Source organism: Stegostoma tigrinum, chromosome 5 (assembly GCF_030684315.1).
Source record: "Stegostoma tigrinum isolate sSteTig4 chromosome 5, sSteTig4.hap1, whole genome shotgun sequence".
NCBI classification, from domain to species: domain Eukaryota; kingdom Metazoa; phylum Chordata; class Chondrichthyes; order Orectolobiformes; family Stegostomatidae; genus Stegostoma; species Stegostoma tigrinum.
In genome coordinates this window covers 6838219-6852728 of record NC_081358.1, presented here as the reverse complement: position 1 = coordinate 6852728, position 14510 = coordinate 6838219, and the positions used below count along the sequence as shown (strand labels likewise).

At 44.8% G+C, this 14510-nt stretch overlaps 1 protein-coding gene across 2 annotated transcripts in view; it reads left to right on the top strand.

Annotated features, from left to right (window-relative positions):
- Positions 1 to 14510, top strand: part of stac (SH3 and cysteine rich domain) — a 144866-nt gene that overhangs the window by 29237 nt on the left and 101119 nt on the right. Inside the window, exon 1 of one of the 2 annotated variants that reach the window (XM_048528614.2) lies at positions 14172 to 14278. The exons of the other annotated variant lie outside the window; for it this stretch is intronic. Coding sequence (XP_048384571.1) covers positions 14273 to 14278 — 6 coding nt within the window. The 5' untranslated portion in view covers positions 14172 to 14272. Of the gene's footprint in view, positions 1 to 14171; positions 14279 to 14510 lie in introns of those variants that run through there. 2 annotated transcript variants of the gene reach the window in all.

Here is a 14510-nt window from a genome sequence, read left to right as displayed (position 1 = left end):
CTGGTGCCAATTTTAGGGGTGGTGGGATTTGGACAGTTTAGACAGATTGCCACATAATAGGGCTGGAAACAAAGTCCTTCAGGCAATCTATCTGCACCATGAGTGAGAGTTTAAACTTGTATGGTTAGGAAATAAGAAGTGTCTTCAAAAATATGGAACAGTGTACACAAGATTTGGGATGGGGAAAAATTGGTAAATTACTCTATGACGTCAGATTAAGAGGGAATGCACAAAACTCTAATTCCAGTTTGCAGTACCCGTACATAAATGCACAAAGTATGATAAGTATGAATCGTGAGCTGCAGCAAATGTAAATATGATGTTCTGGTAATAACAAGAATCAGATTCATAAAAGAACACAATCCCGTATTCCATATTCTTGCGCACAAGGTTGTTCAGGAAAGATGGGGAATGGGGCATAAGGAGATCATTTAGTGCTGGAGAGGGATGTCCTAAAGAGACAATGTCTATCTGGGTAGAGCTCAGTACTATGATCGGTACCATTATTTGATTAGAATAGATTAGATTAGATTCCCTACAATGTGGAAACAGGCCCTTCGGCCCAACAAGTCCACACCGCCCCTTGAAGCATCCGACCCAGACCCATCCCCCTATAACCCACACACCCCTGAACACTATGGGCAATTTAGCATGGCCGATCCACCTAGCCTGCACATCTTTGGACTGTGGGACCGGAGCACCCGGAGGAAACCCACGCAGACACGGGGAGAATGTGCAAACTCCACACAGACAGTCGCCCGAGGCGGGAATCAAACCAGGGTCCCTGGCGCCCTGAGGCTGCAGTGCTAACCACTGAGCCACCGTGCCGCCCTAGGTACCTTCTATAAAACACCAACCAGTGGAAAAGATTTGAGGAACAAACTTTCAGAGATTACAGAGACATGAATGACGATAAAATGGTAATACTAGATGGAATTTAATGATGCCCACTGAAGCGGATGAGAAAGGACCACGGATTTATATGGAAGCAACAGGTTGGATTCTCGACAAAGGAAGCTGTTAGAGGAATTTAAACTGCCAGTGAGGAGAAAGCAGTGAAGCAGGAAATACATGTGAATGTGGCAAAACCAATTAAGATTGGGGACTGGGGAATTGATCAATGCCTCATTTTCACGACGGACATCCAGTCCCTCTACACCTGCATTCCCCATGCAGATGGCCTAAAGGCCCTCCGCTTCTTATTGTCCCGCAGGCTCAATCAGTCCCCTCCACTGACACCCTCATCCGCTAAGCCAAACTCACCCTCACCTTCAACAACTTATCTTTCATTTCCTCCCACTTCCTACAGTCAAAGGGGGTGGCCCTGGGTGTCTGCATGGGTCCAGGCTATGCCTGCCTCTTTGTAGGTTACGTGGAACAATCCCTCTTTCGCACTTACACTGGCCCTAAACCCCACCTCTTCCTCCGTTGCATTGATGACTGTATCAGCACCACCTCGTGCTCCCACGAGGAGCTCAAACAGTTCATCCACTTCAACACTTTCCACCCCAACCTTAAGACCATCTGGGCCATGTCTATACCTCTCTCACCCTCCTGGACCTCTCTGTCTCCATCTCAGGCAACCACCTACAAACTGATATCCATTTCAAGCCCAACGATTCCCACAGCTACCTAGAATACACCACCTCCCTGCAAAAATGCCAACCCCTGTTCCCAATTCCTTCGCCTCCGTTGCGTCTGCTCCCAGGATGAGGCATTCCACGCACGTGCATCTCAGATGTCCTTGTTTTTCAAGTACCACAACGTGCCCCCCCCCCCCCCCCCACACCCCGCAGAGGTCAAAAACGCCCTCGACCGTGTCTCCCGCATTTCCCCCAACTCATCCCTCATGCCCCGTCCTTGCAATAACAACCAAGAAAGAATCCCATTCATCCTCACATATCACCCCACCAACCTCCAGATCCAACGCATCATCCTCTGACACTTCCGCCATCTGCAATCCGACCCCACCACCAAAGACATTTTTCCAATCCCACCCTTGGCTGCCTTCCAGAGAGACCACTCTCTCTGTGACTCCCTTGTCCGCTCCACACTCCCCTCCAGCCCCACCACACCCGGCACTTTCCCCTGCAACCGCAGGAAGTGCTACACTTGCCCCCACACCTCCTCCCTGACCCCCATCCCAGGTCCCAAGAAGACTTTCCACGTCAAGCAGATGTTCACCTGCACATCTGCCAATGTGGCATACTGCATCCTCTGTACCCAGTGTGGCTTCCTCTGCATTGGGGAAACCAAGCGGAGGCTTGGGGACCGCTTTGCAGAACACCTCCGCTCGGTTCGCACTAAACAACTGCACCTCCCAGTCACAAACCATTTCCACTCCCCCTCCCATTCTTTAGATGACATGTCCATCATGGGCCTCCTGCAGTGCCACAACGATGCCACCCGAAGGTTGCAGGAACAGCACCTCATATTCCGCTTGGGAACCCTGCAGCCCAATGGTATCAATGTGGATTTCACAGGCTTCAAAATCTGCCCCCCCCCCCCCCACCGCATCCCAAAACCAGCCCAGCTCGTCCCCACCTCCCTAACCTGTTCTTCCTCTCACTTATCCCCTCCTCCCACTTCAAGCTGCACCCCCATTTCCTACCTACAAACCTCATCCCGCCCCCTTGCCCAGTCCGTCATCCCTGGGCTGACCTATTCCGCACCCACCCCCCACCTCCCCACCTACACTCACCTCTACTGGCTCCATCCCCACCTCTTTGCCTTGTCTGTCTCCTCTCCACCGATCTTCTCCTCTATCCATCTTCGATCCACCTCCCGCTTTCTCCCTATTTATTTAAGAACCCCCTTCCCCTCCCCCAAATCTGATGAGGGGCCTTGGCCCTAAACGTCAGCCTTTCTGCTCCTAAGATGCTGCTGGGCCTGCTGTGTTCATCCAGCTCCACATCTTGTTGTCTCGGATTCTCCAGCATCTGCAGTTCCCATTATCTAAGATTGATCAGCAGTCATTATCAAGGTCCTGAATGTGATCAGTTGCACTTTTTAGGATGACACAAGTGATGAGCAGGAATCACAGGCCATTGGATCACTTTTAGTGGAAGGTAGCAGTGTTGAAGAGAGGTTTATTTTCTGAGATGGATGGTCACCTATTTGACAGCTTCCATGACATTTGGAAAGCTAAGCCGTCGCGGATTTAGAGTTTAGGAGTGGGGAGAAGGGGGAATGATACAAAGTGAGGGGTGTACACTGGCACTTTAAACAGGGATAGCAGCTGTTGAAACAGCAGAGGTTAGACCACAAGTGCATGAGCAAAGGAGGAGCAGCACCGAGGATAGTGTACACAAACACCGCTATTGGAAAAGCGGATGTGGTTCTCCGGAATGAGTTGGGCCAAGTGGGTCAATGTCAGTCGGTGAATATTTGGGGAACACTGATCATATGAAATCGAATAATATGGAAATCATTAAGAAGCAATGTACTTGATGGAAGGAGGACCAATTTTAGTTGTTTAAGAATGGACCTGTCCCGGATAAATTGGCATGGAAGATTAGCAAGCAAATCTGAAACATCTGGATTTTTGGATTGCTTTAAGAAGGAGATACTTCAACTGTACCCTGAACTATGTACCTATAAGGGAGCATTAGAGGGCAATGAAGTCACAGCAAGAAGACGATACATATGACAATTATCAGGTAGATAATACAAGTGAGACCTTCACTAAGTTTGAAGTGTTCAGAGAGAAGATGAAAAGAACAAAGGAGATACAAAGAAACAGAGTGAGAAAGGAATGGTGGCTGCTCATGGAGAATCGACTCAGTTTTTTTTATCGGCTAATAAATATCAAAATGTTGGCAAAATGTGGGTTTGGGAATTTATAAACAAAAGGAGGATCACACAGGAAGCTGAGGTGAAAAATGAGGACTTCTCTTTTTTTCACCGAAGAAGGTGCAAATGGAGTTTTAGTGAATGAGGAGATAGTTGAGATGCTGAATGAGCTAAAAATTGATCAAGTAGAGATATTCAAGTTGATAATTCATCAGGACCAGATCTGATACTTCTGACAATGCTGAGGGAAATTGTAGATGTACTGCCCATCATTCCCTAATCCTAAATAGATATAGTAGCGGGGCCAAAGGATTGGAAAACAGCAAGTTTTTCAAAAACAAGACAAAACAAAAAACAACGAGAAAAGGATGAACCCTGCAACTATGGGCCAGTCAGTTTCACCCTGTCAGTGGGATGAAATATGTTGAAATGATAATCTTGGACAGAATAAACAGCCATATGATGTGCTGATTGATTTAAGGAAAATTAATGTGGATTTTGGCAAGTCATGTTTAACCAACTATATTGGTTTCCTTGATAAAGTAACAAAAGTGGTTGATGGGGTCAATGGACTGAATGTGGTCCACATAGATTTCTAAAAGGTCTTTGTGGAAGTGATATATTAGACTTTCCAAGACAATTGGGATCAAATGGGTCATTGACAGCATGGATATAAAGTTGATTTGAGTATCAGAAACAAACGATATTGAATGGTGCATTTTCACCCTGAAAAGTGACCCTCTTCACTGGACCCAAAACATTAACTTGTTTCCTTTCCACAGATGCTGCCAGACCTGCTGAGTTTCCCCAGCAATTTCTGCTTTTGTTTCAGACGTTTAGCATCCACATTCCTTTGTTTTATATTGCAGAAGAAGGTTATTTTCTTTCATGAAGACTTTGAGGAGGTTGATAGAGATGCCCTATTTCATGAAAAGCCTGCAAAGAGTAGATAGAATGAAAATATTCCCTTAGGCCTGAGAACCACAGGGCACTGATTTAAAGTTATTTAGTTTTTATTTCAAGGTGAGCAGCATCAGCAAGGGCAGTATTTGTTCCCTATTCCTATAGTCCTTTAAACACCTTAGTCCATTTAACCCATGTGCACCAATAGTGCCATTAGAAGGTGAACTTCTGGATTTTAATCCAATGACAATGAATGAACAATGATATCATTCCAAGTCAAGATGGTGTATGATTTTGAGGGAGATTTTGAAGGCAGTGGTGCCTATCTAGCTGGTAGAGACCACAAATTTTGAAGTAGCTGTTAAATGAGCCTTAACAGTTGTGACAATGCATCTCGTAATTTGTGCAGACTGTGGTGGTCGAAGGAGTGAATGTTAATTTGGCGGATGGGGTGCCAAACAAGTGGACTGCTTCGTTCTGTGTGGTAGTGAGCTTTGTGAGTGTTGTTGGAGCTGCACTCATCCAGGTGAGTGAGGAGTATTCCGACTCCTGGCTTGTGATGTGTAGATGGTGGACAGGCTTTGAGGACTGCAGAGATGAGTTGCTCATCACCAGAATGCCTAGTTTCTCATGTGCATTTGTAGCTACAGTTCATGATATGGTTGGTGCAGTTCAATTCTGGTCACCAGTAATCCCCAAGATGTAGACAGTAGGGTGTTCACTGATGGTAATGCTATATAAGTCAAGGGAGGTGTGGTTACACTTTTTCTTGTTGGAGATGGCCATTGCCTGGCAATTGATATAGTGCTTATATTATTTGCTATTTTATCCGCCAAAGTCAGAATGTTACCAAGATCTTGCCACGTATGGACATGATCAGCTTAAGAGTTTGAGTCAAGAAGGGACTGAACACTGCGGCAAGGATTCCCACCTCTGATGTTAAGATGGAGGGAAGGCCCTTGGTGAAGCAGCTGACATTGGTTGGTGGTAGGCTAACACTCCAAAGAAGGAATAACACAAGAGAGGACCTTGGATCAAAGAATCAAGATGTAGAATCAATTTCAGTGGAGTTAAGAAATAGGGGAAAAGGGGAAGCAGTCATTTGTGGGCATTGTTTATGCAACATTAAACTGTAGTACTAATGTTGGGCATGCTATAAATCAGGAAATTAGAGATGCAGGTAACTTGGATAATGGGAAACTTCAGTTCTGAGAAACTGCACTAATGCAGTGGGAGATGAATTGCTGGGAGGTGTAAGTAATGGATTTCTGAAATTATTTTGAAGAGCCATCAAGGATTTGAGCAGTTTTCAAATTGGTGCTGTATAATGAGAATAGACTAATTAATAACCTTGCTGCAAAGGAAACTTTTGAAAATAGTGAGCATAAAACGTTAGAATACTATATGGAAATTGAATGTGACAAATGCAGGTCATTCTGCTATAGCACGTGTCTCGTTATCGCAAATTGGCTGTAACACTATTGAAGAATAGTGGACACTGCATAGCGCAAACTTCGTACTGTACAGTATAGTAATTTTCTATAGCATGGGGGCGCATAAGAATACAACTATTGTGTTTAAGGAGAACTACCTGTACATTCTAAACTTAGGATCTTAAATCTGAGCAAGGGTATCTAAGAGTATGAGAGCAAATTGGTGATGGTGAATTGGGAAAATACACTCAAAATGTTAACAGCAGGCAGGCAATGGATATTCCATAAAGAAATACTAAAAGTCTTCAACAGGTGTACATTCCTGTAAAGCACATAAATAACAAACAAAGTTGAAGATTGCATTGTCAAAGGAAGTGGCTTATAAGAATTCTAGGAATAATGGTCAGCCTGAAGATTGGTAGCAATTTAGGACACATAGCAGGGATGGCAGTGCAGGTAGAGGAATGTTCCTCCTGCATGGTATGAGGTGAGGGACGCCATTAGTTCCCCATCCAAATACGTCTGCAGGAAGTGCACCCAACTCTTGCTCCTCCAAGACCGTGTTAGGGAACTGGAGCGGGAGCTGGATGAACTTTGGATCATTCAGGTGGCAGAGTCAGTGATAGACAAGAGTTTCAGGGAAGTAGTACCTCCTAAGCGTGAAAAAAGCTGGGTAACTGTTAGAAGGGGGAAGAAGTAGTCAGTGCAGGGATCCCCTGTGGTCGTTTGCCGGGAACGAAAGAGACTCACGATTGGTATGTTGCGTCCAGGTGGCAGGGTCCATGATGTCTCGGACCGTGTCTTTGGGGTCCTGAGGGGAGAGGGTGACCAGCCCCAAATCGTGGTCCACGTAGGCACCAACGACATAGGTAGAAAGAGGGACAGGGATGTCAGGCAGGATTTCAGGGAGCTAGGGTGGAAGCAGAGAGCCAGAACAAACAGAGTGGTTATCTCTGGTTTGTTACCTGTGCCACGTGATAGCGAGGCAAAGAACAGGGAGAGATTTCAGCTGAACACGTGGCTGCAGGGATGGTGCAGGAGGGAGAGCTTCAGGTACATGGACAATTGGGGCTCATTCTGGGGAAGGTGGGATCTCTACAAACAGGACGGTCTCCACTTGAACCAGAGGGGCACTAATATCCTGGGTGGGAAATTTGCTAGTGCTATTCGGGTGGATTTAAACTAGCTCAGAAGGGGGATGGGAAACTGAGGTGTAGTCCTAGTACACAGGAGGATGAGTGTAGGGAGGACATGGTCACAGGAGTGTGCTGGCAGACAGCAAGCTGGATTGAAGTGTGTGTCTACTTGAACGCCAGGAGTATCCGGAATAAGATGGGTGAGCTTGCAGCATGGATAGGTATCTGGGACTTTGATGTTGTGGCCATTTCAGAGACTTGGATAGAGCAGGGTCAGGAATGGATGTTGCAGGTTCCAGGGTTTAGATCTTTCATTAAGGTCAGGGAAGGTGGTAAAAGAGGGGGAGGTGTGGCTTTGTTGGTCAAGGACAGTATAACGGTGGCTGAAAGAACCTTTGAGGACTCGTCTACTGAGGTGGTACGGGCTGAGGTTGCCGAGGAAGATTTGTCGACTGAGTCAGTGTGAATGGAAGTTAGGAACAGCAAGGGAGCAGTCACCTCACTGGGGGTTTTCTACAGACCCCCAAATAGCAGTAGAGAGATCGAAGAACTCATTGGCCGGCAGATTGTTGAAAAGTGCAAACGGAGCAGGGTTGTTGTTATGGGTGACTTCAACTTTCCCAATATTGATTGGAACGTCCTCAGTGCTGATGGTTTGGATGGAGCCATTTTTGTCAGGTATGTTCAGGAGGGTTTGCTTACTCAGTATGTGGACAGGCCAACGAGAGGAGAGGCCATTTTGGATTTGGTGCTCGGCCAACAGAAGGCAGCGAGTGGTAGTAGAAGGAAAATATTCTGCCTGGAAGTCAGTGGTGAGTGGTGTTCCACAGGGCTCTGTCCTTGGGCCTCTACTGTTTGTAATTTTTATTAATGACTTGGATGAGGGGATTGAAGGATGGGTAAGCAAGTTTGCAGACAACACAAAGGTTGGAGGTGTCGTTGACAGTATAGAGGACTGTTGTAGGCTGCAGCGGGACATTGACAGGATGCAGAGATGGGCTGAGAGGTGGCAGATGGAGTTCAACCTGGATAAATGTGAGGTGATGCATTTTGGAAGGTCGAATTTGAAAGCTGAGTACAGGATTAAGGATAGAATTCTTGGCAGTGTGGAGGAACAGAGGGATCTTGGCGTGCAGATACATAGACCCCTTAAAATGGCCACCCAAGTGGACAGGGTTGTTAAGAAAGCATATGGTGTTTTGGCTTTCATTAACATGGGGATTGAGTTTAAGAGTCGTGAGATCTTGTTGCAGCTCTATAAAACTTTGGTTAGACTGCACTTGGAATACTGCGTCCAGTTCTGGTCGCCCTATTATAGGAAAGATGTGGATGCTTTGGAGAGGGTTCAGAGGAGGTTTACCAGGATGCTGCCTGGACTGGAGGGCTTATCTAATGAAGAGAGGTTGACTCAGCTCGGACTTTTTTCATTGGAGAAAAGGAGGAGGAGAGGGGACCTAATTGAGGTATACAAGATAATGAGAGGCATAGATAGAGTTGATAGCCAGAGACTATTTCCCAGGGCAGAAATGGCTAACACGAGGGGTCATAGTTTTAAGCTGGTTGGAGGAAAGTATAGAGGGGATGTCAGAGGCGGGTTCTCTACACAGAGAGTTGTGAGAGCATGGAATGCGTTGCCAGCAGCAGTTGTGGAAGCAAGGTCATTGGGGACATTTAAGAGACTGCTGGACATGCATATGGTCACAGAAATTTGAGGGTGCATACATGAGGATCAATGGTCGGCACAACATTGTGGGCTGAAGGGTCTGTTCTGTGCTGTACTGTTCTATGTTCTATGTTCTAATGAGCCAGGACAGGTGTCAGATCTCGTGGTGGGAGAACACTTTGGCGACAGTGACCACAACAGCCTCACATTTACCATAGCCATGGAAAGGGAAAGGAGCAGTTACCAGGAGAAGATATTTAACTGGAGTAAAGGAAACTATGACGCTATCAGACAGGAGTTGGGAACTACAGATTGGGAGCAATTGTTCCACAGAAAGGGCACAGCAGACATGTGGAGGCTGTTTAAGGAGCAGTTGTTGTGAGTGATGTCTAAATTTGTTCCTCTGAGACAGGTAAGAAGGGGTAAGATTAAGGAGCCTTGGATGACAGGTACAAAGGTGCTTCTTGTTAAAAAGAAAAAGGCAGCATACGTAAGGTGGAGGAAGCAAGGGTCTAACACAGCTTTAGAGGATTACAAGCTTGCTCGGAAGGAGCTCAAAAGTGGACTGAGGAGGGCCAGGAGGGGGCACGCTAATGGCGTGGCAGGAAGGATTAGGGAGAACCCGAAGGCATTTTACTCATACGTGAGGAATAAGAGAATGATCAGGGAGAAGGTAGAGCCAATCAGGGATAGCGTAGGGAACTTGTGTGTGGAGTCTGAGCAGATAGGGGAAGCCCTAAATGAGTTTTTTGCTTCGGTTTTCACTCAGGAAAGGGACCTTGTTGTGAATGAGAACTTTGAGGAGCAGGAAAACAGGCTTGAACAGATCAAGATTGAGGAAGTTGATGTGCTGGAAATTTTTGCAAACATTAATATTGATAAGTCCCCAGGGCCAGACTGGATTTATCCCAGGTTGCTCCAGGAAGCGAGAAAGGAGGTTGCTAAGCCACTGGCGAAGATCTTTGCTTGCTCACTCTCCATGGGAGTCGTACCAGAAGTTTGGAGGGAGGCAAATGTTGTTCCTCTTTTCAAGAAAGAGAATAGGGAAATCCCTGGAAATTACAGACCAGTCAGTCTTATGTCTGTGGTCAGCAAGTCTTTGGAAAGAATTCTGAGGGATAGGATTTATGACTATTTGAAAAGCGTAGCATGATTAAAGGGAGTCAGCATGGCTTTGTGAGGGGCAGGTCATGCCTTACAAATCTTACTGAGTTCTTTGAGGAAGTCACGAGACAGGTTGATGAGGATCGAGCAGTGGATGTGGTGTACATGGACTTCAAGGCATTTGATAAGATTCCCCACGGCAGGCTCATTCATAAAGTCAGGAAGTATGGGATACAGGGAGATTTGGCTGTCTGGATTCAGAATTGGTTGGCTGACAGGAGGCAGAGAGTGGTTGTAGATGGTAAATATTCTGCCTGGAGGTCAGTGCTGAGTGGTGTCCCGCAGGGCTCTGTTCTTGGGCCTCTGCTCTTTGTAGTTTTTATAAATGACTTGGATGAGGAGGTTGAGGGGTGGGTTAGCATGTTTGCTGATGACACAAAGGTTGGAGGTGCTGTTGATAGTATCGAGGGCTATTGCAAGCTTCACCGAGACATTGACAGAATGCAGAGCTGGGCTGAGAAATGGCAGATGGAGTTCAACCTGGATAAATGCGAAGTGATGCATTTTGGAAGGTTGAACTTAAATGCTGAATTTAGGATTAAAGGCAGGATTCTCAGCAGTGTGGAGGAACAGCAGGATCTTGGTGTTCAAGTGCATAGCTCCCTCAAAGTTGCCACCCAGGTGGATAAGGTTGTTAAGAAAGCATATGGTGTTTTGGCTTTCATTAACAGGAGGATAAAATTTAAGAGCCGCGAGGTTATGCTGCAGCTCTACAAAACCCTGGTGAGACCACACTTGGAATATTGTGTCCAGTTCTGGTCGCCCTATTATAGGAAAGATGTGGTGGCTTTGGAGAGGGTGCAAAGGAGGTTTACCAGGATGCTGCCTGGACTGGAGGGCTCCTCTTACGAGGAGAGGTTGATTGAGCTCGGACTTTTCTCTCTGGAGAGAAGTAGGAAGAGAGGTGACCTGATCGAGGTGTACAAGGTAATGAGCGGCATGGAGAGAGTCGATAGCCAGAGACTTTTCCCCAGGGCAGGATTGACTGCCACGAGGGGTCATAGTTTTAAGGTGTTAGGAGGAAGGTATAGAGGAGATGTCAGAGGGAGGTTCTTCACCCTGAGAATTGTGAGCGCATGGAATAGTTTACCAGTGGTAGTCGTGGAAGCGGAGTCATTAGTGACATTTAAGCGACTGCTGGACATGCACATGGACAGCAGTGAATTGAGGGGAATGTAGGTTAGGTTATTTTATTTTTGGATTAGGATTATTCCACGGCACAACATCGTGGGCCGAAGGGCCTGTACTGTGCTGTACTTTTCTATGTTCTATAAGGAGGTCAAAAAAAAACTGGCAAAGAAAATAGGAGAATGTGAACTCCAGCTGGTGAGAAATATAAAGGGAGAAAATAAAACCTGCCATCGATATATAAAAGGAAATAATTAGCAAGGATATACTTAGAGCCATAAGAGGTGAGGACAGGGGATATTTTATTGGAAAACAGGGAAATAGTGGAGAAACTAAACAACAATTGCATCTGTTTGAATAGGATAGGATACAAATCTCTCAAAATAAACTAAGCCCCCCCCCACCCCCGACCAAGAGACTTCTGTAACCGAACAGCTCCTAGATATATGTAATTAATGAAGAGAGAGTGCTCGAAAAATTAACTAGCTTGAGAATTGAGAAAACACCTGGACGAGAAGAGTTTCATCCTGGAGCATTGAAAGAAATTGCAATAGGGATAGTAAACACATCTGTAGTTATCTTTTGTGATACCATGGATTCTGGACAGGCTCATAATAGACGTATCAAGTATAATCCTAATATTTAAGAAGAGGAAGAGGAAGTTGAGAACTACTGGCCAGTTCATCTGATATCACTAGTGCAAAATTGTTATAATCTACTATAAAGGATGTGATAGTGAGCATATGGAAGGATTGGCAAAATTGGACAGAACTAATATGGATTTATGAAAGGGAAATAATGCTTGAAAAACTCAGTTTTTTTGATATTACCAATTAACATAGACAAAGAAGAACCAGTGAATGTAGTGTATTTTGATTTTCAGGAGGCTTTTTGACTTTTGATTAGGCACCACACAAGTATTATAGGTCAGTGCAAACTTGATGGGTTGAAGGGCCACTTCTGTTCTGCATACCTGTATGACGGAGAAGAGGAATAAATGGATCCCACTCAGAAGAGCAGTTTGTTGCAAGCAGGGTACCAGAAGGGTCAGTCTTACATCCACAACCATTCATAATCTATATAGTGATTTGGATTTGGGAACCAGTTGTTGTACTTCCACATTTGCTGGGTAGCACCAAACTAAATGGGAATATAATTTGTGAGGAGGATACCAGGAGGCTTCAAAAGGATTTGAACATGTTTAGTGAATGGGCTCGAATGTGACAGACGGAATATAGTATGCATAAATGTGAAGTTTTCCACTATAGTAGGAAAAACAAAGGCAGACTGTTTCTTAAATGGTGAGAGGCTGGGAAATGTAGGTGTGCAAAAGAATCTGGGTGTCCTTGTCCTTAAATCATAAACCTTTTCTGCTGTGATTTCTTGCCACACTGAGTTTTAGTTTGGAAAGAGTGGTTGGGGAGAAAGCAAATTCAAGAAGTATCCTTAGATTGTGATTTCAAAGTAACATAATTTATTGTACATTAGCATGTATAACAGTGTTTAGTTTTAATCAATGATATACCAGCCTCTGATCTTATAATTGCATAAAGTAAGGGCTAATCAGTCTTTTGTATGTGTTCATGGGAATCTTCTGGTCCACATTGTTAATCTCATGGTGTTCTTTCAGGCAACACAGCTCAATGGAGTACAATGTATTATAACTTTTTCCAGACTACTCGACTTACACTCAGTAAAATGCAGCTCAATGACATAATCACAAGATTGCCCTGTAAAGCTTTACAAACAACTAAAAGCTGGCATCCAGCTGCAGCAAGTCATAAGAAAGGCAAGTAATATATCAGCAATGGTTTCAAAGGTATTTGAGTACAGAAGTAAAGATGTATTACTGCGACGATATATTGTCTTGTAAAACCTCAGTTGAAGTGTGGTGAACAGTGTTGGTCTCCTTATTTACGGACATATGGACTTATCATAAAGACTGTGCAAAGGATGTTTGCTAGATTAAAACCACGCATGGCAGGATTGTCTTACGAGGAGAGGTTGAAGAAGTCGGGTCCCTCAGATTTTGAAGAACAAGAAGTGTTATCAATGGGAAATATGAATTTCCTGCAGGGCATGACACAGTAGATATAGAGAGAATATTTCCCCTAAATGGTGACTCCAGATTAAGCAGACCATATCAGACTGAAATGAGCAGTTCCTTCACTGAGAGGATGGTGAATCTTTAGAATTCTTTCCCAGAGTGCTGTGGAAGCTCAATCATTGAGCAATCTCGCAGTAAAAATCAGTAGATTTCTGTAGACTAATGACATTAAGGGATACAGAGACAGAGTGGCAAATTGACATCAGGAATTTTGACCTTCATTGCCGCTGGTTGAAAATCCTAAAACTGAACACAATACCATGTGAAAGAAGGCAGCAGGTATGAACCACATAACAAATGCACCTACAAATAGACTGCAACAATTCAAGAAAGTTGCTCACCACAAATTTTTTGCAGATTAACTGGAGCTGGTAATCAGTCAATTAATTCTGACCCAGCCAATGAAGCCCATTTTCAGTGACAGAATAAAAACAGAAGTTGATTAGTCATCACTAATATGACAGGCAAGCTCGATGCGCTGAAAGTCCTCCTTCGGTGTTGCTATGGGCGATGATGCCTCCTGAGGCCAGGAAGTCAGATTTTTGAGGTTCAGTAAAGTTATACTGGTGTACCTATTTGACATATATAAAATGCATTTTTCCAAATCCACACTGAAAACCACAAACTCTAAAGGGCTGCAACAATCAAGCGTCCCTTCATATTCCTCATATTCCATCAACTTTTGACTCCCTACCTGTCATTAAAACAACTGAAAACATCACTTGCCTCCCAGTAACCAAGCACGGGCAAGATGGTGAAATGATGCAACATAATGTGTGTTTCAAGTAGGAGCAAGTATATAATAGTGTCTGATGTATTGATTTATATAGTCTTCTGAAATTACCAACCTTTACTTTTCCCTTTCTTCATGGCTGAATCAGAACTGAATATGGACTGCGTTGACTGCTCAGTCGTCCTTGGCCAATGACCATTGGATTTGGAGCCCATGACGGTACAGCAATCTTCCACAATCATCCCTCACATGTCAGAGCTGTACACTCGCTAACAATATGCTGCAGAGCACTTAGTTGTATGTCATTGGGGTGCTGAAAGGCCAGAGCTAAGATATCACCCGTCCTCCTTGAAGGTGGCATCCAATGGAGGTAAACCAGAGCACCTGTGCAGACTCATTCAGTTGCTATGTTTGATACTGTCTGCAGTTGGTAATTCTGTTCATGGAAGAC